This window comes from Sorex fumeus, unplaced genomic scaffold (assembly GCF_029834395.1).
Source record: "Sorex fumeus unplaced genomic scaffold, SorFum_2.1 ptg000072l, whole genome shotgun sequence".
Taxonomy (NCBI): domain Eukaryota; kingdom Metazoa; phylum Chordata; class Mammalia; order Eulipotyphla; family Soricidae; genus Sorex; species Sorex fumeus.
In genome coordinates, this window is record NW_026606129.1 from 2,031,234 (window position 1) to 2,052,926 (window position 21,693).

The window sequence follows — 21,693 nt, forward strand, 5'->3', positions numbered from 1 at the left end:
CAGCCCCGGTGCATTGTGGGTGCTTGGAGTCCACATGCCCTGACCAGGCTGTTCCGGCAACCCGCAGTCTGCAGGCACTGGACACCAGCGGCCTTGCCTGCAGGCGGGATGCCCGTTTCCCTCTGCTGCTCTCAGGGGGGGGTGCGCAGGGAAGAGCTAAAGCTTCTGGTCACTGCAAACCACCTCCGGGGCCTGCTGGGCGTGGCCGCTGCTGTCTCGGGGCCCAGCACCCCAGTCCAGTCCGGCGGCTCCCAGCTCTGCCGCTGAACAGCGTGGAGGACCCGGGCTGGCCGTGCCATTGGGTGTGGCTGCAGACCCTCCCCAGGCGGCAGAGGGGCTCACCTCCTGTTGCTTCCCAGGCCGACCCCGAAGGTGGAGTGGAGTAAACTGGGCGGCGACTTACCGAAGGGAAGAGAAACGAAGGAGAACTACGGCAAGATGCTGAAGATCGAGAACGCCTCGTACCAGGACAAGGGGAACTACCGCTGCACGGCCACCAACGCCCTGGGCTCTGCCACGCACGACTTCCACGTCACCGTGGAAGGTACCCGGGGGTGGGCAGGCACCTTGCGCTCGGTTACAGAGTGTGGGGCCGACGCCGTAGAGCCGGTGCAGTGACCGACCTCTCAGAGCTGGTGCAGTGACTGACCCGCAGAGCTAGTGCAGGCCTGGCCGAGACCCCCTCCGCTGCCCACAGGCCTGGCTCTGCGCCCTGCAATCAGGCACGTCATGGGTGGGGCCCCCTGACAGGAGTGCGGGTCATGGTCACCTCTGGCACGTGGCACCAGGACAGCTGCCCGGTGCCCTAGACAGACACAGGGACCTGGTCCTGAGGGCTGCTAAAACGTCTCCAGTCCAGCTGCACTGGCCATGTGGGTGCCCAGAAGGAAGGGGCTCGTGCAAATGGACAGTGACCTCATATCAGTCAGCACACGGCCCTGACTGGGACGATGCTGGCTTCTCCACCAGGTGCCCGCTTCCTCGGCGGGGTTCAGTGGTGAGGATTAGAGGACTGTCCACTGGGGCAGCATGGTTGGATTGGCCCTGGTCCCTGCCCTGTGCCTGGGCCGTGCTGTGGCCGTCACAAGGTGCCCCGGGCTGGCTCAAGTGGCAAAAGCCGAGCTCCATGGGGCTGGACTGAGAACTGCCAACCCCTGCCTCTGGGCAGCCCTCTCTGACCAGGTCCTCCCACACCAGCCTCCATCCCACCAGGCCTCAGCCCGGAGGAGGGTCATTGCCTCGGGCTCTCCCTGCAATGGGCGGCAGAAAGTGGCTGGAAATGGGCAGGGCCGGAGGCGGCAACCAAGCTCCCTCTGCACCTGTACATCACTTCTTTTTAATTTGTTTTTTATTTTGGGGCCACACCCAGGGATGCTGAGGGGTGACTCCTGGCTCTGCTTCAGGAATCACTCCCAGTGGTGCTGGGGGACCCTGTGAGGTGCCGGGGCTCAAACTGACAAGGCAAGTGCCTTCCCCGGTGCTTTCCTTCCAACGGGGATGTCCTGTCCAGCCCTGAGCCCTCGGACAGGCCTGCTCCAGGCACACTCGGCAGCTGGGCCTTCGCCTGCCTGGAAGCAGTTGAAGGGGCACTTGGGGTGCGCATGGATCCAGTTTCTCCAACACAGATGTTTGATTTTACTGATTATCTATAGAGACAAAATGATAACAGTTAAAGTCACTTAAACGTGCAGCCCCACCCGGGGCCCAGACCTTTGGGCCTAGGGACCTGCTTGATCCTGGTGGTGGTGGGCGCCTGGGCACCTGCTGGGACTGGCAGGAAGGGCCACAGCCTGAGCGCCTCAGCTCCTACCCCTCCTGATGAACAGAGAAAACCCCTTCCACGTCCCCTCTACCCCGTCACCGTGACGACAGGCCTGGTCACGCTACACGTGTGCATGTGTGACTGTGTATGTACGTGTGTGCATGCGTGTGTGTGCATGCATGTGTGTGTGCATGTGTGTGCATGTGGTGTGTACGCATGTGTATGTGTGTGTGCGTGTATGTGTGTTTGTGATGTGTGTGGTTGTGATGTGTGTATACGTCTGTGTGTGTGCATATATGTGTGTGCATGTGTATGTGTGTGCTTGCACATGCGTGTTTGTGTGTGTATTTGTGTGTGGTTGTGATGTGTGTGCGTGTGTGTGTGCGTGTGTGTGTGATTTTCCTTTTGACTAAGGAGGGAAGTCCAGAGCATCCCTGGGGGCCCCAGGTGCCTGCAGGTGGTGCTGGGGTCCTGTTGCTGGGCCAGCACAGCCCAGCCTCAGACGCTCCTGACAATTCCGTGTGTGTGTGTGTGTGTGTGTGTGTGTGTGTGTGTGTGTGTGCTGACACCCCCCATGGCGTGTTTGCGCTCAGGGAAGGGCGGCTCTTCTGGGTGGAAGCACCACAGATTCCTGCCCTCAGTCCCCACAGGCCAGGAAGGCTGCAGCTGTGGCCAGCTCCGCAGCGCCCCCTGCTGACAGACCCTGTGGGCAAAGGCCAGAAAAGCAGAGTCAGATGAGAAACACCGCAGGGCAGCCCTTACGGGGGGTGGTCGTGAACGTTTCACCGAAAACAAAGGCAACAAAGGCCTCCAGGGGTGGAGAGATGCTCGGGCTCAGGCCCTGCTGCACCCTGGGCCCGGGGGTCACTGGTCACCGCCTGGCGTGACTCAGGCCCTGGAAGCTGCTTCAGGACCCTCGTCCCCAGGACCCTGCCTGTCGTGGGGTGGGAGGAGCCCCGGCCAGGAGCCTGGTGGGGAGGGGCCCAGGCCCCTGCACCTGGCTCTGACTGGCCCCTCCCCACAGAGCCCCCGCGCTGGACCCGGAGGCCGCAGAGCGCTGTGTACAGCAGCGGCAGCAGTGGGATCCTGGTGTGCGAGGCAGAGGGAGAGCCGCAGCCCACCATCACCTGGAGGGTCAACGGCGCCCCCCTGGACAGTGAGTGCGGGGCCAGACCGGCCCCATGCCTGGGCGGGCAGAGGTGGGGGCGCCGGCCTGCGGGGCCCAGCCCGGGCCCACTTGAAGCTGCCTCTCCAGAGCTGTCTCCAGAGCTGCTGCCCGGGGCCACCAAGGCTGCATCTGGGATGCTCAGGGGCCGTGGGGGGCAGGGGGGGTAGGGACTCGGGGCCTTTTGCCAGTGTTCCACCCTTGCACACGTCCCGCCTTTGCACACGTCCCATCCATGCACACATCCCCAGGGCAGCCTCTGTCTGAGCTGCAGGCGGCGAGGGTGCTGGTGGGCAGTGCCGCGTCCTGGACAGGCAGTGGGGGCCAGCGCCCAGTCTGGGCTTGTACCTGCACACAGCCCCCTCGGTGCCCTGGGTCACTGCCCCCAAGACGCCTGGCTCAGTGAACAGGCAGAGCGTGAGCCCAGCGTGAGGTTCTGGCTCTGCCCTGGACCCTGACCTGATTTCCCAGAGCTATGGGCTCCTGGGGGTCTCAGCACGGGGCTCCCAACCCACCCCTGGGCTCTGGACCCCACCTCGAAACTCCCCCTCAGGAAATGGAGCCTGGGGGCAGGGTTCCAGGCAGCTAGAGTGGACGGACCCCCGAGCTCCAGGAAAACAGGGTCACACGCGGGACCCCTCTCTACCCTGGTCACCTACTGGGACCCCCCGCTATCCAGGTCACAGTCTGGGACCCCCAGTTCTGTGGAAATGCTGAGCCCCTTAATCTCCCGTAGAAAATCCCTTTGCCAGCGACGTTGTGTCATCGGGGGAGATCAGCTTCACGGACCTGCAGCCCAACCACACGGCCGTGTACCAGTGTGAGGCCACCAATGCCCACGGCACGCTCCTGGCCAGCGCCAACGTGGATGTCCTAGGTGAGTCCGGGGCCGGGCTGGGCTCTCGGGAGGGGGCCTTTGGCCTTGCAGACTCACAGCCACCATGTCCGTCCACGGCGGTCAGGACTTCCCTGACTCACTGTGCTCCCGGTCAGGAGCTCTGGGGGTGGACGCAGAGGTCAGTGTCTCCCAGAGTGCAGACGTCTGGGCTACCATATCTGAGAGGACAGACTGTGGTCACCAGGGCCAGGCGTGTAGTACAGTGACTATCAGACTGAGGGGCAGACTATTGATCATCAGACCCGAGGGGGCAGCCTGTTGACTATCAGGCCTGAGCGGGCAGACTATCAGGCCCGAGGCTATAGACTATTGACTATTGACTGTCAGACTCAAGGGGGCAGACTATTGACTATTGACTATCAGGCCTGAGGTGCAGACTCAGATGAGTGTGTCCCAGAGTGTGGGCCCCTCAACGCCTTCTGCGGGAGTCCTGAGCTGCCTGTGCTTCCCTGCAGATGTCCGCCCGCTGATCGAGACGGAGGATGAGGAGAGCTACTCCGCGGTGCTGGGGGCCAGCACGCTCCTGCACTGCCGGCACTTCGCCTCGCCCACGGCCACTGTGACCTGGTAAGCGGCAGCTCCCTGGATGCTCAGTGGCAACCGTGGGTGGTGGCTTCTCTCCCCTCCCTCCCCACACCCGGGCCCCGATGGACTCAGACAGCAAGAGCTGCACCTGCCCGTCCACTCCCGGGCCCATGGAGCGGTCTCAGGCTTTCCTGGGGGAACGTGGGGTCCAGCCTGGTTCTGGGGCCAGTGGGTCAGTGGGTCAGTGGCCGGGCCATCAGGGGCAGCTGCTGCCCCAGCCCGGGCCGGCCCTGGCTCTCCGGTGCCGTTCCTGCTGCTTGGGTACCATCTGCGCCTCACTCCGGACCACACCTTCCTGCTCCCCCACCTGGAGGGCGTGGCAGGGTGGCGGGGACCGGGTGGGGGTCCCAGGAACACCCTGAGACTCTGAGCTCAGGTCCCCGTCGTTCTGAGGTCCGTGTGGTTCTGAGGTCCGTGTGGTTCTGAGGTCCGTGTGGTTCTGAGGTCCGTGTGGTTCTGAGGTCTGTGTAGTTCTGAGGTTCATGTGGTTCTGAGGTCTGGGTGGTTCTGAGGCCCTGTGGTTCCTGAGACCCTGTGATTTTGAGGTCCATGTGGTTCTGGGGCCTCATGGTTCTGAGGCCTCGTGGTTCTAAGGTCTGTGTGGTTCTGAGGCCCTGTGGTTCTGAGGTCTGGGTGGTTCTGACGCCCTGTGGTTCTGAGGCCCTGTGGTTCTGAAGACTCACTCTGAGGCCCTCTCCCTGGCCGGCTGCCCCTCCCAGAGCCCCTGTGGGTGGCCCTGGGTTATTCCCTGAGTCGACCTCTGTCTGTGCAGGAGAGCAGCGCGTTGGCCCGGGAGCGAGCCTTGGACAGCCTCTGGCTGTGGAGGGTCGGGCCCTTGGCTGTCCAGCACTGCAGAGCACAGGGCGTCACGTGCTTTGCTGTTCTCCGAGTGTCCGGCTGGGGCCCGGAAGCCACCATCAGAGCTGGGCAAGGCCTGCGCTCCGCGTGAGCACTGTCCCTCAGGCTGACAGCTCTGCCCCGGCCCCACGGTGCACCTCTGGGGTCTCGCCGCTAAACCGCCCGTTCTCCATCGGAGCTTCCGGGCACCTTCGGGCTCTCCCAGGCAGCCGCTGGCCCCGCTCCCATGTGCCACCTGTTCTGGCTCCCGCCTGCCGGGCCCCGGCTCCGCTCGCTGCAGCTCTGGAGGGCAGGGCCATGCCGCCTAGGACACAGGGCAGGCCGGCTCCGTGGCGGCCGCGCTGGACTCGCCCTCACACCTGCCCGTGCTGTCCGCAGGCAGACGGCAGACGAGGCCGTGCCACTGGGGGGCCCGCGGTTCCAGGTACTGGGCAACGGCAGCCTGCTCATCGGGAGTGTCCGCGAGGAGGACGCCGGCTCCTACTCCTGCTGGGTGGAGAACGCACAGGGCAAGGCGGCAGTCACGGCCAGCCTGGACGTCAGGAGTGAGTGCCCGTCCTGATGGCCTCCCCGCCCGCTGCGTCCAGCTCCCACCGTGTCCAGCCCCACCGTGTCCAAGGCCCCACTGTGTCCAGCCCCCGCTGCGTCCAACCCCCGCTGTGTCCAAGGCCCCGCTGTGTCCAGCCCCTGCCGTGTCCAAGGCCCCACTGTGTCCAGCTCCCACTTTGTCCAGCCCTTGCTGTGTCCAGCCCCCGCTGTGAGCTCCAAGCGGGCAGGCAGCTGGCTGTGACCCCTGCCCCCAGCAGTCTCCCCTCCTGGCTCTGAGTGACCCCCATGGCCCAGTTCTCGGCTGCCCCCGACTCAGCCCCCCGAGAGGGCCCGGGAGGGTCTGTCCTTGGTCCAGCGGCCACCGTCAGGGCAGCTCCAGACGCCATCTCTGGCTCCCTCTCCCCAGCCCCTCCTCCGGCCCCTCACCTCTGTCTTTCTGTGACCACAGATGCCACGAGGCTGCAGGTGACCCCACGAGACCCTCGAGTGCCCCGGGCACAGGCGCTGACCCTGCACTGTGCCAGCCAGTGTGACGCCCATCTCAGGGGCTCGCTGAGGCTGTCCTGGACCCACGATGGGGAGGCCATCAGTGACAACAGCACCGGGGACGGCAGGTGGGCCGGGGGTGGGCCGGGGGATGAGGGGGAGTGGGGGCTCCTGGAGGGGTTCCCGTGTGGGTGGGGGTTCCCTTGGGTGGGGTTGGGCCTTGGGAGGGCCCAGGCGGATGGGCCCTATGGGGACACCTAGACGGTCCCACCCTGCACTCACCTTGGTCCACAGCTTCTCCTGCCGCCTGCTGGCCTCGCTAGCTGGGACCCGGGGCAGCAGGGAGGGGCGTCCACTGACACTGGACTCTGGCGACTCTCAGAGCTGTGGTGGCTCCTGGCCACTGAGTCACAGGGGCCCAGAGTCAGGACCACGTTCAGGGTCAGGGGTCGGGGGCGTCAGGTTGAAGGTCAGGGTCGGGTGGCCCAGGGAAGGTGCAGGTGGGCCATGTCTGCGCAGAGGGAGGGTCCAGCGCCCCTGAGTGGCAGCAAGGTGGGGTCCCCATTGCTCCGGAAACTGCACTCTGCCCCGCTTTTCTCCCTCCCTCCGACACGCAGTCGCAAAGTTCTGCGAGCATCTTACATTGAGTGGACGTTGTCCTACAAGGTTGCCTGAATAGTGTGGCTCGTTCGGCTACGAAACCATAGAATAAAGTAGTGGCCAAAGAACCGGACTTGAGAGGAGAAAGCCTGTGTTTAGAGCAAGTGCCAGCAGGTCGCCAGAAGGAGCCAGAGGTCCCCACCCAGCACAGGGGAGGGAAGTGGAAGGGGAAGGGGAAGGGGAAGGGGCCCCCACTCGTGCCAGGGCTGTGTAGGTGCTGCACGCATGTGAGTGTCTGTGTGGGTGCGAGTGATTGTGTATCAGTGTGTGTATGTGTGTATATTGCTGAGACTCAGTCTGTGGCCCATGAAGTTGTATGACGTATGTATGAATTGCTGCATGTGCATACGTGTGAGTACATGAAGTGTGAGTCCCGTGAGCATTTGCAATGACATTCTTGTATATGGAGTCCTATGTGCCAACTTGGTTGCATGACGTGTGAGAAGTGCTCTGTGCACAGCTGTGATTCCGTTATGTGTGGGTGAAGTGTTGTGTGTGTGTTGTCATCAGTCTGCGTGTGTGATTGTGTGTCATGTGGGGTCAGCATGTGTGCACGTGTGTGTTCATGTTGTGGACAATTTGAGCTGAGCATGAAATGATATGTGTGCAGGTTGTCACTGTGTGAGGGTCATGTGACACGCTTGATGGGATGTGTACCTGTGTGTAGTATCAGGGAGTATTCGTGTGACGTGTATGAAGTGCTATGTGAGAGTGATCACGTGACATGTGTGTAAACACACAAAAAAGGACGGGCAAGGGGACGGCAGCGGCCTATCTCTCCCGCTGCCCGCGTTCGGTAGTCTCAGGCCGTTTCCCCACTCCACGGAGGTCGATGGTGATGGTCAGGCGAAGGAAGGAAACGGGGGCCAGGCTGGTTGGTCTTAGCAGCAGTTTATTACATGGAAGAGATGTATGTCATGGAGGCCCCAGGATCTCTCAAGCACGTGTGCCTTTGTTCTCTCAGCTTCTGTCCTCAGCCCCATCTTCCCAGGTTCTCTAATGCACGTGTCGCCCAGAGAGCCCTGAAATCTCCCTTATATCGATTATGGTACCTCTAAAGGGTGCAATACAGTGATGTCATCAAAAGGAGTTACAGAAAGAACATTGAGGGTTTCTCAAACCATACATTGTTTCTTTACATCCAGGCCAGTAATCCTGGCCTCACCTTTTACAAGCTACAAGCACTTGGATTAGCACATCAAAGCCCAGTCTGCTAGAGTTTGGAGCCTACATCTCAAAGATCAGCCTGCCTGGAGCCAGGCATCTACATCCCCAAGATCAGGCCTGGTTTAGCACCTGGGATCTGCATCCCTAAGACCAGCTAGGTTCCTGTGAGATAAGGGAAACTACCTCAATATACTGAAATCATTTACTGAAGGCAGTTTGAAGGGGAGAAAGGTTCAGTCTCATCCAAGCTAGTCAGGACACCCAGGAAAACTGCTTCTACGACAGATCAACCCACCCTAGAACAGATTTCCCTGGATGTGTTTCTCCTCTCCTTGTCCGACCAACATATAAGCATACATAATATAAATCATTTCGTATGGACACAGTAAGAAATACTTTAAGTTTATAGAATTGCTCTCCCAGGGCCATCTCAATCTCAGACTGCAGTGCTCAGGCCAGATCTCTTTCCTATTCCTAGCAGCAGGGTCCTAGTCTCGTCAATACTTTTGGATCATGACAGCATTTGCCTATGATCAAACTCTTAACCTATAGTTAAGAATCGTGGCACCTTGGCCTGGCCCATCACAATGCCAGGGTAGCACATAACTTACTGGCTTGCCCTGGTTCCATCCAGTCCCACGTCGGGACCCTGCCCTTGGGGTGCTAGGAAGTGAGGGCAACTGAGGCTTAAGTTGAGAAAGCAGATGCCCAGGAGTGAATAATATTCAAAGCCAATCAATTCCTAAGTTACAAAGCATAATATTAATTAATTGTCTTCCTGTATCTATACAAAAAGGACATTGCATTAAACTGTTCAAAAGAAATAAGGAGAGGAGAAAGACAATATTAACTTGCAGTACAGCTTCAGTGTCTAAGAAGGAGGAGACCTTACAAATTGGTTGGGGAAGAGAGCACAAAGAAGTAGTTACAAACAAATGTAGTAATGGTAATGACTCGGGAGCACTGTGATGGGTGCAACCTGATAAACCTAAGCTCCTTGTACTCCAACAACATGCATGCTGTGCTCTGCATGTGTGAGTGCACATGTGTAGTCACGTGACACGTGTTAAATGCTGTGGCCGTGCGTTGTGTCAGTATCTTCGGGGGAGGGCACGCCTGTGTTCTTCTCGCTGTCCCTCAGCTCCTGCGGCCTGTCCCTGTCTCTGTCATTGTCCTGTGCTGCCTCTGTGTCACTCGGGTCCCCTGTGCCTCCCTGTCCCAGGGTGCTCGTGGCCGGGGCCAACCTGACCATCACCAACGTCACGCTGGCAGACGAGGGCACCTACTCGTGCTGGGTGCACACGGCCCTGGACAGCGCCTCGGACAGCACGCGGGTCACGGTCCTCGGTGGGTGTGTGGGGGGGGGGGGGCGCTTGGGCACGGGGCGGGAGAGATGGACAGACCCCAGGGGAGGGCCTACCCGCTCGACCCCTGACCTCTCCCTGTCCCGGCAGACGTGCCCGACCCCCCGGGGCACCTGCACCTGTCAGAGCGGCAGAACAGGAGTGTCCGGCTGAGCTGGCGGGCAGGGGACGCCCACAACAGCCCCATCCAAGGTGAGGCCAGAGTCACTCGGGCGCAGGCTGTGCCGGTGGGCTCTGTGCACCGTGCGTGGGCCTCCCTGGGCTGTGGGGTCCCAGCCTATGGGTCCCAGCCTATAGGGCAGGAGTTCCAGGCCTTACAGGGTGGGGGATCCCAGGGGACTTACAGGGTGGGGGTCCCAGCCTTATGGGTGGGGGTCCTGGGCCTTGCACCGGGTCCATCCCTGGCTGTGGCCCTCCTTTCCTGCAGAGTACATCATAGAGTTTGAAGGGGACCGAGAAGAGCCCGGCCGCTGGGCGGAGCTGACCCGGGTCCCTGGAGGGGACACCTCGGCACTGCTGCCCTTGGCGCCCTACGTGCGGTACCAGTTCAGGGTGACGGCCGTGAATGCAGTGGGCCGCAGCGGGCCCAGCCGCCCGTCGGAGCACCACCAGACACCCCCTGCAGGTAGGGGGCTCGGCAGGGGTGACCCAGGAGGGACCCCTCCCTCCCCAGGGCCCGAGGTGGCCTGTGGATCTGCCAGAGACACACCTTGGGGTGACGAGGAGCCCACAAGGGTCCCGGGACGTGGGGACACTGATGCTGGTCAGGGCCCCCCTGAGGGTCCCGGGGGTCCTTTCGGGGTCTGGCAGGCTCCATCTCCAACAGATAACGATCGTGCTCAGGTCTGTGATCACGGGAGGGTCCTGGGTGAGCTTCTGTAGACGGAAGACTCGAGGTTTTGACTTTCTGGAATAGAAATCTGGGCCCTGCCCCAGGGGTGCTCAGGGAGACCCCCCGCCCAGGGCACCCAGTGTCAGTCCTGGGCAGCGCGTCCCCACTGCAGCTCACGCCCCAGCCCAGCCTCTCCTGGCCCCTGAAGTACAGCGCGGTTCAGTATATGCAGGTTTAGACCCTTTTCCCACTCGACGCCACTGACCGCATTGGTTGTACTTGGTGCAGCTTTTGTTCCTCCGTGTCTCCGTCCCCGGGACACTTGTCTGGCAGTGCAGGACACCCATGAGCCCGACCCGGTCAGTGCACAGGCCACGTGCCGCCCTCCGGGGTGGGGAGTTGTGGGTCAGCGAGTCGGATTCACGTGCCCGTGTGGGGGTTGGTCTTATCCCGAGGGCTAGGCAGGACAGGACACCCTGGCAGGGTCCAGTGTCCCCGCAGAGGACAGCATGGACAGGCCCTTCCTAGCGTGGATGATGGGAAATGAGGCGGCTCTAAACTCAGGGCATTTCCACGGGGCAGCTGCTGGGTGGGTCACGGGGAAGGGGTGACACCCACTTCCCGTGCCTCGTTAAACAGATTCTTTATCTCTGGGGGCTCCCAGGCAGCGCTGGGGGCTGGGGCCACTGCAGGGCACCCCCTGCCAAGGAGACAGGGCGGCACGAGGCTCTGGGGTGAGGGTCTCCAGGTCAGCACCCGCAGGCCCGGGTCCAAGCCGGATGCCCACGTGCACAGCCCACGCCCACGTATTGCATGGCCTCTCGGGCCCTGCAGAGGCCCAGAAGCCACCTTGTGTGTGTGTGGGGGGGGGAGAACGAGTGTCCACATGAGTGTCCAGCACTGTGTGTGTGGCACTGTGTGACACACAGCTATCCTCGGTGTCTGTCAGACTGAGAGCCTGGGAACCTGCGGTCAGTCACCACAGGACCCAGCTGGGCAGAACAGACTCTCCCTGCGGCCACTGGACCTGGTGTGAGGCCGGGGGTGCTGAGGCCACGGTGCCAGCAGGACGGCCCTAACACTGTCCCTCTCCAGCTCCTGACAGGAACCCAAAGAACGTCCATGTGCAGGCGTCACAGCCCAAGGAGCTGGTCATCCGGTGGGAGGTACGTGCTGGCCGCGCCCATGGCTCCCGGGAGGACGAGCTGGTCTCCAGGCACGCGGCTGTGGGCCTCAGCCCACATGCTGCGGCCAGTCCCTCCATGGCCGGGCTGCGTGGGCTGTCATGGCCCAGAGTGTGGGGACCCAGCAGGTTGACCCAGAGCCGCCGGCTCAGACCAGCCCTGTGACACCCCTGCAGCGCCCTCCGGAAGCTGCGTCCCTGTCTCCTTCCACATGGAGGCTTTCTCCAGCTGCCCCGCGCAGGTCTGGTCAGCATTCAGAGTCCAGCCCTAGGCGCCGCCCGCGTGGCCTTGTGTCCTTGCTACAGCCCCTGTGCCCGTGTCTCCTCTCTGGTGGCCACCCGGCCCAGCGGGTCTCAGCGGCTCCGTGCCCACCCAGCGGGTCGGCCCTCATGCTTTGTGCTGTGTCAGGGCTGCCGACAGGCCCGCCCTTCACCTATCTCCCGGGGACTCACTGCCTCCCCTGTGGGCGCCTCCCCCAACACTTGTGACGTGCGTCCCACAAGCTACTCACTGAAATGCATGTGCCACTTTCCTGAGCTCAAACCGCAGCTGCAAATCACACAACGGTTTCTACGGCCAAGAAACTGGTCCCCGAAACCCTCCTGTTGGGTCCCACTGCAGGACAGGGGTGATGCGGGAGGACGGGGGTGATGCGGGCAGGACAGGGCTGGAAGAGTCACAGGTTTCATCCTGGCCTTCTCTGGGGGACAGGGACCCACTGGGTGCTGGGGGCTTCTCGTGCAGCCCCCTGTGTAGGGTCCGGGAACCCCGCCCCATGCTTTCCCTCCTTGGGGAGCAGCTGCTTCCCAGCTGACACCCCAATGGGCGTGCATTTCACACCCTCTCGGAAGATGTGACCCCCAGACCATGCACCCGGGCCCCTGGGGGCCACACAGTGACTGACCCAGGCCTGTGTGAGGTCAAGGTCAGCGTCCTCAGGTCACTGTCGCCTTTCCAGCCCCTGAAGCCCCTGGAGCAGAACGGCCCAGGGCTGGAGTACAGAGTGGCCTGGCGGCCCCAGGGCGCGCCCGTGGAGTGGGAGGAGGAGACGGTCACCAACCACTCGCTGCGCGTGATGACCTCGGCCGTCTACGCGCCCTACGAGGTCCAGGTCCAGGCCGTGAACCAGCTGGGCGCTGGCCCAGAGCCGCAGGCCGTGACGCTCTACTCGGGGGAAGACTGTGAGTGACGGGCTCAGCGGCCAGGGTGGGCCCGGGTCAGCTCATCCCCGGGGCCCCGGGCTCGGTCTGGCTAACTGACCGCCAGCAGGGTGGGATTGTGCTTCCCCCTGGGTGCAGCCGTCCGCCGCAGAGACGGGATTGGGCCGGGTCCCCCAGATCATGTACCACTGGGCATCCATGGCAGATTTCCCTGGGCACATGCCGGCCAGCTGGCCTGGGGTTGGTTTGGGTGGTCCATGGCTGGAGGTGCTCTGGGCTCCTCCTGACGTCCAGGTGTGAGTCCTGGAGGCTCGGCCCCCATGTGGGATGCAGAGGGCTGGATGCACGGCTCAGTCCTGCCTGGCTCAGTCCCGGGTGGAGGGAGAAGCACGTGGTCAGCTGAACAGGACTGGAGCTGGACAGCCCTCAGGTCACCCCCGGCCCTGAAAACCGTCCTTTGGAAGGACCCCCGGGAGGTGCTGGGCTGATGGCACTCCCCTCACCCATCCCTGCGTGGGTGTGGAGCCCCCTCTGGGCTGACCCGTGTCCCTGGCCTCCTGAGCAGCTGGTGCCGGTGGCTGAGGGTCGTGGGCCTGTCCCGGCCTGAGCTCAGGGAGGCCCTTGGGAGCCCAACTCGGGCAGCGCCTCACCAGTGTCCACTTGGCAGATCCCGACGCGGCGCCCGTTATCCACAGCGTGGACGTGGTCAACAGCACGTTGGCGAGAGTGTCCTGGTCCCCGGTGCCCAAGGACCGCGTGCACGGACAGCTGGAGGGCTACCAGGTGAGCCCCCCTCCCGCGGGCGGCCCCCGGCCCAGGCCCCCGGTGCTGACCGTCCCGGCCCCGCACAGGTCAGCTGGTGGAGGACCAGGAGCCTGCTGGATGGCCGCACGCCCCCCCGGGCAGCGGGCACCCTGAGGTTCCCAGGAGCTCGGACCCACGGCATGGTGCCCGCCCTGGAGCCCTTCAGCGAGTTCCGGCTGACCGTCCTGGCCTACAACGCCAAGGGCCCGGGCCCCGAGAGCGAGCCCTACGTGTTCCAGACCCCCGAGGGAGGTGAGCGGGCACCCGGTGGGGGACGCAGCCCCGGCACGGCCAGACACGCCCCCTGCTGGCCGCCCAGGGCACACGGGGGTGGGGGGCCCACATGGATCCCTAGGGTGGGGCGGTTTGTTCTAGAACTCAGCAGCGTGTGAGCGTTTTGGGCTTCTCTGGGTGTCGCAGTGCCCGAGAAGCCGGCCTTCCTCAAGGTGCTCAAGGTGGACCAAGGCTCCGTCGCGCTCTCCTGGGGGCTCCCCAAGAAGCTGAATGGGAACCTGACGCGCTACGAGCTCCAGTACCAGATAAGTACGTGCGGGGGTCGCGGGGGCACGGGGGCAGGGCTAGGCGTGGGCACGGCCACTCCCCGGGGGCGGCGGCTCCATGGGCAGGTGTCAGCGGTGGCTCCCGCAGCAAGCACAGCCTGGGCACCTGCGTGCCCCCCTCGGCCCTTCCCACTGTCCTCCTGCGGGTGGGCCCGCTCTCCCCAAGAGAGGCAGGACAAGGCCTGAAGGGGACGGCCCAGTGAGGCCCCCAACGGAGGACATGGGCCCAGCCCAGCTCCCGCTGCTGCTGCCCATCCCTGCCTCAGCCTGGCGGGGAGGGGCCGCTCGCGCTCAGAGCTCTGCTCCTCAGAGCAGCGTCACGGGCCTGGCCTGGCCAGAGCCGCCGTGCCCCCGAGTGCCGTGCCTGACCTCTGCTTTCTCCCCAGTCAACGGCTCCTCGGAGGTGGGGGAACTGCGGGGGCTCAACCTCACGGCCCGGCCCGCGCCCCACTGGCGACTCTCGGGCCTCCAGGCGGCCACCAAGTACAAGTTCTACCTGCGGGCATGCACGGCTCGGGGCTGCGGGGCCCCCGCCACGGAGGAGAGCGCCACGCTGGCCGAGGGCGGTGAGTACCGGGCGGGCACGGGGGCCGCCGTGCTGGTCAGTCTGTCCCGCGGTGGGGCTGGGGTTCCTCCCCACGCGCCCACACACGGCGTGCGTCTCCCTCCTGCCCTCCCCACGCACGCACCAATCCCGCCTCGGGGTCTTGGTTGGGGCCGGCCTCCGCCATCAGACACCTGGGTCCCGCCGGGCTCCTCCAGGCTGACTGACTCCTGCCCGAGCCCGTGTGTTCCTCCTGCCGGAACCACGCCCAACAGGGGCAGGGACACGCAGGCTAACGGTCTGCCCACAGGGTGCAGCTCATTCCCTGGGGGAAGGTGAGGCTGTGAAATGAAGGACCCCACCAGGGGTGCCCACCCGGGTCACCACCATCATAGCTGGGTGCGGGAAACCCCGTGTGTCTGCGATCACGCCTGCAGGCGAGGACAGAGAGTCCCGGCTGGCTCACCCGGCTGGGCGTCTTGCGGTCTGGCTTGCCGGGAGATGCCTGTCCTGCCGTGTCTCAGGACGGGCCGCTGAGTCTGAGTGGCTTACGCCGGCTCTGTCTCTAAGTGTCCTGGCTGACGGCAGCCGTCCTCCCATGGCTCTTGTGCCTAGTTGGGTGGGGTGGGGTGGGGGGCCTGGGGTTGTGCCGCTGTATCGGGAGGACCTTGGAGAACAGAAGCGGTGTCACAGCCGCACTGCCGGGGGCAGCTCTCGGGGACTCTGCCCGGAGCTGAGGTCAGCTGGTGTTCGCTCAGAGAAGGGGCTGCACCCGCCTCGTGTGCCCTGCCCTGTCCCCCAGTTCCCAGGTGACCCCCACTCTGACCCACGGGGGTTGCCTGGTGCCGTTCCCTTGGCGTGTCGCTCCCAGTCGTCAGAGCCACTCACTTTGCTCATTTTTTTCAGAAGCTTCGCTACTCGCAATGTTCTCTTAATATTCTGCTCTCGAGGTCAAACGTCACTGTGTCCTGGCTGGCAGGGCTCTGCCTTGGAGGCTGTTCTGCTCGCTTAGAGGAGCTGCCCTCGTTCCTAACACATGCCACTGCCAAGAACCCCTTCCACTTGCAGGATAAATCGTTAACATTTCCTGCTCTTCACTGTGTTAATGTATAGCAGAACCGTGCATCAAATGCAAAAATATTTTAGATCTTCTGTGGAAGATTAGAGACTGTGTATGCTTTTGGGCTGGAGCGATAGCATGGAGGTAGGGCGTTTGCCTTGCACACAGCCAGCATTGCCACCCAAGTTCGATTCCTCCACCCCTCTCATAGAGCCCAGCAAGCTACCGAGAGTATCTTGCCCGCACGGCAAAGCCTGGCAAGCTACCCGTGACATATTTGATATGCCAAACACAGTAACAAGTCTCACAATGTGACTGGGTCTGCTCGAGCAAATCGATGAACAACAGGAGGACAGTGACAGTGTATGCTTTAATTACGGTGGCTCCTTTTTGTCCGCTCCCATTGGCATTTGTGTTTCTGCGTGACGCATCAGCTCCCGGGGGCACCCACAGTCCTAGCGGACGGGTCTGTCGGCTGTCCTGGCCAGCTGCTCCTTTGCAGCTCCACTTCCGGCCATCTCTGGTGTTTCGTCCGTGGCCACGTCACCGTGTTGCCCTGTCAGTGTGGGTGGCGCTGCCCCAGGTCCCGGGAGCAGTGTGGCACAAAGGCGAGGGCCCATGTCCAGCTCCTGTGTGTCCCACAAGTCTCCGCTCGGTTTCGTAGCAGAGGGACGTGGGCAGCTTAACTGGCGACAAGCCCGTAAGCAGGACATGAGCAGAGCCTCTCCGGAGCTTTAGGGAAGGAAAAAAAAATCTTGTGGTGTTGTTTTTTCATCTCCTGATGATTCGAGAACGAATTTCCAAAGAAGTCCCCCTCGCAGTGATTCTGTTGTTCATCTTAACTTAACACTCCTTTTTAACCTTGCGTGCCCTGCTTTGCCTGACTGTGATATCTGTGATTAACTCTGTGCCTTTCTTAGGTAAAAGTATCGGGAAGAGCTCAGAAGGAGTAAATATTACTCAAAAGAGTCACCCAGGAGAGGTATTTGAGCTGGGAGCCGAACACATAGTTCGCCTGTTGCCTAAGAACTGGGTTGATAACAATAGCATTTTTGAAGATGTAATTGAGTCCAGAGGGAGAGGTGAGCAACGGAGTGAGCTGGGGGCTGTGTGCATGGCACGCATCTGTGTCCCGTAGGCTCCTTAGCGCTGCATGCTTCTCCGTGAGAGACACCCAGGAGCACACCCGCCTCCGTGGGAGACTTAATACTGCAAACTCCTCCACAAAAGACAACCAGGAGTGCGTCTCCTCTGTAGACAAATCCTGCACAATCCCCCATGAAATCGTCCAGGAGTACACCTCCTTCTGCAGGACTATTTAATACTGCATTCTTCCCACACAGAAGATACCCGGGGGTATTCCGCCCTCTGTGGGTGATCTAACTTCTCGTGCTTCCTCCACGAGAGATACCCAGGGGTCCATCTCTTACCTAAGCAGAATTCTTAATGCTGCATGCTTCCTGCGCAGAAAATACTCAGGAGTACATCTCCTTCTGCAGACTGTTTAATACTGCATCTCCCTCATGAAAGATACCCAGGAGTCCATCGAGCTCCTTCTGTAGTCTGTTGAATACTGTGTACTCCTCCACAAACGGTACCCAGGAGAACATCTTCAGTAGGCTATTTAATGCTGCATGCTTCCTACACAGAAGGTACCCAGGAGCACATCTCCTTCTCTAGATCGTTTAATACTGCGTACTCCTCTATGAACGGTACCCCGGAGTACATACTGCTCCTTCTGTAGACTGTTGAATACTGTGTACTCCCCCACAAATGGTACCCAGGAGTACATCTTCAGTAGGCGATTGAATGCTGCATGCTTCCAACATGAACAGTATGTAGACGGTGTGCGCTGCACTGCAATGTACCAGCCCCGTTACAGCAAATAAACCTTTTAAAATTCATAAAAAATGTTTTGGAACCCACAACATTCCACGTAGCCATCAGAGTTGCCCCTTAAAAGTATATGAGCATGATTCATTAAAATAAATATGTATAAATAAATAATAAAGTAAAAAAAATGTATGTGCTTATTGCCATGTATCAATAACAAAAACTAAAAAGAAAACCCCCTCCCCATGCCCGAGCCCAGGGCCGCTGCTGCCTCTGCCTGCGCCCCCCTCCTCCTCCTCCTCCGCCTCCTCCTTCTCCTCCTCCTCCTCCCCCACCGGCCGAGCCAGGCAGCCCTTGTGACCTCCTTCTCTCCCCAGAGTACGCCGGCCTGTACGAGGACATCTCCACGCAGGGCTGGTTCATCGGGCTCATGTGCGCCGTGGCCCTGCTCACGCTCACCCTCCTGACCGTGTGCTTCGTGAAGAGGAACCGAGGCGGGAAGTACTCGGGTACAGTGCTCCCTGAGCCACGGCCTCCAAGGCGCAGGGGTGCTGGGTGGTGGGGAGCGTCCACTCGGGCCCAGGGTCCTCAGCACGTGTGCCTCATGAGAGGAGGGGCTGTTGGGCAAGTCGCCAGACGCTCACCTGCTGGCCTGTGCTGAGGCCACCATGCGTCCAAGGTGGGCCCAGAGCAGGAAGGACGTGGACAGCGCGTGACCAGGGACCCGCTAGGTGGGCCTAGAAGGGGCTACAGGTCTCGCCCCTGCCACCAGGCGCCCCTCCCCATCCCTGGCCACTAGGCCCCTGCGGCTGCCACACTCGGGTGGAGAGGTGGTGTCAGAGTGACGGTGGCCTTCCTGGACACAGGACCTGGGAACAGTTTCCGGTCAGGCTCGCCAGATGCCAGAGCCCTCGCGCCCCCTGCTGGAGGCCAGAAAGAAGCTGCTGGGTTGGAAGCTCTGCAGGGAGTAAGACCAGGCCAGGGGACAGGGTGGGGCCAGGCAAGTGACCATGGGCGGAGGGAACGAACACTCGGCATGGGGAAACCTGGAGGGCAGCCTAGAGGTGGCCCAGGAGCGAGAGACGACGCTCAGCAGACCAAGACAGAATGAAGACAGTAAGAACTCGGGTTCCGGGTTCCCCAGGAGTGATGACGGGTGTTCCAGGAGGTGAAGGGAGGGACAGCGAGAGCCACACAAGGACTCATGGCCAAGAGCGTCCCAGCACCAGGGAGGGGCCTGGATGGACGAGTCCATGAACCCACAGACACCACGAGGCTCAGGGCGACACACACATACATGTGTACATGCACACACACACATGCACTCACATGCACACGCACAAACACACGCACATGCACACACATGCACACACATGTACACACATGCATACACACACACAAAGTCTGGGGAAAAGCCCAAAGTGGAGGAGGCTGGCAGGAACACGCAGGCCAGGAGAAGGCGGGATGTTGCGGTTAAACTTCCCTGAGGGGAAAACCGCCAGCCAGGAACTCCTGAAGGCGCCTCTTCCAGCCGTGAGGGAGAAATAAAGGTTCCCGACACTGAAGGAATGCCCCACTACCTCTGAGTAAGGAAGGAAGGAAGGAGGAAGGATAGCAGGAAGAACTGGGGGATGGAAAGGAAGGAAAGACGAAGGGAAAGAAGGGAAGGTGGATGGAAAAAGCATCACGATCACGACCATCCTGTTGTTCGTCGATTGCCTCGAGCAGGCCCCAGTGATGTCTTCTTCGTCCTAACCCTGAAACTTTTTAAAAAAGTGCCATATTCAAGGCTCTCTCAGGGCTAGGAGAATGAGACCCATCGTTGCTACTGGTATTTGGCATATTGGGTACGCCACGGGGAGTTTGCCAGACTCTGCCGTGGGGGCAGGCTACATTCGGTAGCTTGCCAGGTTGTCCAAAGTAGGAATGAGATAATAAGATGTCGTGTGGCTGAAGAAAGCAAAAAAATTAAGGAGGGAAAAAGAGAAAAAACAGAGGACAAGCCTGAGGCGGCAGGTGCAGTGCTGGACCAGGATGACGAGCTGGGACAGGAAACAGGGACCAAGCCCAGGCCAGTGGCCTCAGAGAGGGAGCTGAGGGCCGTATCCATGCTGCAGTGGCCAGCAGCCTCGCCGGGGTCTACAACCTTCCCATGGGGCCCATCACGGGAGGGTGGCTGAGACCTCTCCTTGCTGCACTGGACTCACGAGTGTGTCCTGACGCCCCTCTCCGCTCTGCCCCCAGTGAAGGAGAAGGAGGATCAGCACCCAGACCCCGAGGCCCAGTCGGCCAAGGACGAGACCTTCGGGGAGTACAGGTGGGCTGTGAGGGGGGCCCGGCAGAAGCCGCAGACCTCAAGGGGGCAGGGCTGGGGAGGGCTGGGGGGGCTGGGCAGGGCTAGGGAGGGGCGGGGGACAGGACTGGGGAGGGCTGGGCCCGCAGGGGCAGCACCAGGACTCCTGTGTCCAGGGGTCTGCGTGCGCCGGCCCTTCTGGAGCTCTGTGGGCCCATAGGGTGTGTCTCATGGAAGATCTTTTGGGGTGACCAGCGCGGTGGGGCAGCACATGGTCAGCCGGGTCCCAGCGGCCCCATGAAGGTGGCTCCCTGCGCTGGTCACAGGCTTGGCTGCTTGTGTCCTTGGGAGGGCTACCTTGGGGACTGAGGTGACCCTGGACAGCTGCAGTAGAGTTAGTCAGTCCTGTGGAGTTAGGGAGTGTGTGTGTGGGGGGGGGGGGTGGCCGTCCTGCTGTCCAGGAGGGTCTGCAAAGTTCTGGGCCTCGTGGTACCAAGGCACCTTGCCCCGTGCGCCTCCCCCCATGTCCAGCAGGGGGCGCATGGGGCCTCTGGGTCTGACCACAGAGCCAGGAGACGATGGTTACTCCTGTCTTAAGGGCAGTGGCAGTTTCATTTTCTTCCAGAATCTTCCTTCCATTCCCAGCCGGATAGGGTCAGGGACAGTGGGAGAGAGACAGGGAGGGAGGGGCTGGCCTGGCTGATGCCTGGATGCTCCCGTCGGGCCCCAGGGCACAGGGGAGGGCGAGACGGTCAGGGACGTGGCGTGGACACTTACCCCCGAGGGCCACGTGCACGTCCCTGGCCCGAGGGGCTGCAGGGACGGGTTGGTCGCTGCACTGAGCCCGTGTCCGTCGCCCCGCAGTGACAGCGACGAGAAGCCCCTGAAGGGGAGCACACGCTCGCTGCCCCGGGCCCTGCGCGCAGCCGAGAGCGGGGACAGCTTGGCCGAGTATGGGGACGGCGCCCAGGGCCTGTTCCAGGAGGACGGCTCCTTCATCGGCGCCTACGCCGGCGCCAAGGACAAGGGCTCGGTGGACAGCACGGCCAGCTCCTCGGCCACCTTCCCCCTCCGGGCCTGAGCCGTCCCAGGCACCGGCCTCGGCTCCAGCGCTAGAACTTTCCAGAAGGAACAACCCAGCCGCCTCCGAGCCTCGAGGACTCAGGGCCTGGAGAGCAGACATGGGCTAGTGCCAGGTCTGAGCCCGGACACACCCTTGGCCGGGCACCCGCGGGGCCGCGGTGCCATCCCCGCTGCCCCTGCACAGTCCTGGGCACTGGGTGCCCGTGCGCTGGACCTCGGGAGGGGAGGCCGGCAGGGGTCAGCGCCAGGAGGACGTGTGTGGCTCGGCCAGCCAGGGCCGCCCCCCTGGCCGCGTGGAGTTTGCTGCTGTGGGTCTGCACAGAGATGTTCTTGATCCCGGCAACCGGCCCGAGCGCTCCTCTCCCTCGGGACACTGACTGACGTCGTCCCGGTTCTTCCGCGGCCTGGCTGGTGCTCGGGGAGCGGGGGAGGCTGGCCTGGGTGGCCCGGCCCTGCTGCGCCCATCCCGAGTCCCGGGCCAGCTGCTGGCGTGGGGCGGCCGCTGTGGCCGTGGCCGGGCGGGTGTGGGCAGGCATGCTGTACAGTAGGTTCGGTCGTTTCTTCGTGGCGGGGCACAGGCCCGGGGCCCCTCGTCTTTGTACAAAGTGTTTGGATCTCGTCCTTGCTCTGCCTCCTGCAGCCTTGGGGGGGGGGGGGGCGCCCTCGGCTGCGGGCGGGAATGTTCTCATCGTGTCAAATCCGTGTGTGTCCTTGCAATGGAAGCAGTTGGTGTAGAGTCGGCATGTGGGGCCTCGGAGACAGAGCTGGCCCGGGGGCCGTGGCGGAGGTGGGTCAGCAGGCTTGTGCCTGCACTTGGGACCCCGCGGACGGCCTCTCTGCCAGGGG

At 62.3% G+C, this 21,693-nt stretch overlaps 1 protein-coding gene across 3 annotated transcripts in view; it reads left to right on the forward strand.

Moving 5' to 3' along the window:
- CHL1 (cell adhesion molecule L1 like) overlaps nt 1-20,846 on the forward strand; it is a 51,474-nt gene extending 30,628 nt beyond the window's left edge. For 2 of the 3 annotated variants that reach the window (XM_056129033.1, XM_056129034.1), the window contains 19 exons: nt 360-544; nt 2,787-2,918; nt 3,664-3,804; nt 4,281-4,392; nt 5,647-5,813; nt 6,266-6,431; nt 9,353-9,477; nt 9,585-9,686; nt 9,922-10,119; nt 11,422-11,492; nt 12,469-12,691; nt 13,338-13,453; nt 13,522-13,726; nt 13,895-14,017; nt 14,421-14,600; nt 16,559-16,720; nt 17,849-17,980; nt 19,716-19,788; nt 20,629-20,846. In XM_056129033.1, the coding sequence (XP_055985008.1) occupies nt 360-544; nt 2,787-2,918; nt 3,664-3,804; nt 4,281-4,392; nt 5,647-5,813; nt 6,266-6,431; nt 9,353-9,477; nt 9,585-9,686; nt 9,922-10,119; nt 11,422-11,492; nt 12,469-12,691; nt 13,338-13,453; nt 13,522-13,726; nt 13,895-14,017; nt 14,421-14,600; nt 16,559-16,720; nt 17,849-17,980; nt 19,716-19,788; nt 20,629-20,845 (2,830 nt within the window). In that variant the 3' untranslated portion in view covers nt 20,846. The remainder of the gene's footprint in view (nt 1-359; nt 545-2,786; nt 2,919-3,663; nt 3,805-4,280; nt 4,393-5,646; nt 5,814-6,265; nt 6,432-9,352; nt 9,478-9,584; nt 9,687-9,921; nt 10,120-11,421; nt 11,493-12,468; nt 12,692-13,337; nt 13,454-13,521; nt 13,727-13,894; nt 14,018-14,420; nt 14,601-16,558; nt 16,721-17,848; nt 17,981-19,715; nt 19,789-20,628) is intronic. The other variant, XM_056129035.1, reaches the window with a different exon arrangement.
- Nucleotides 20,847-21,693: the final 847 nt, after the last annotated feature.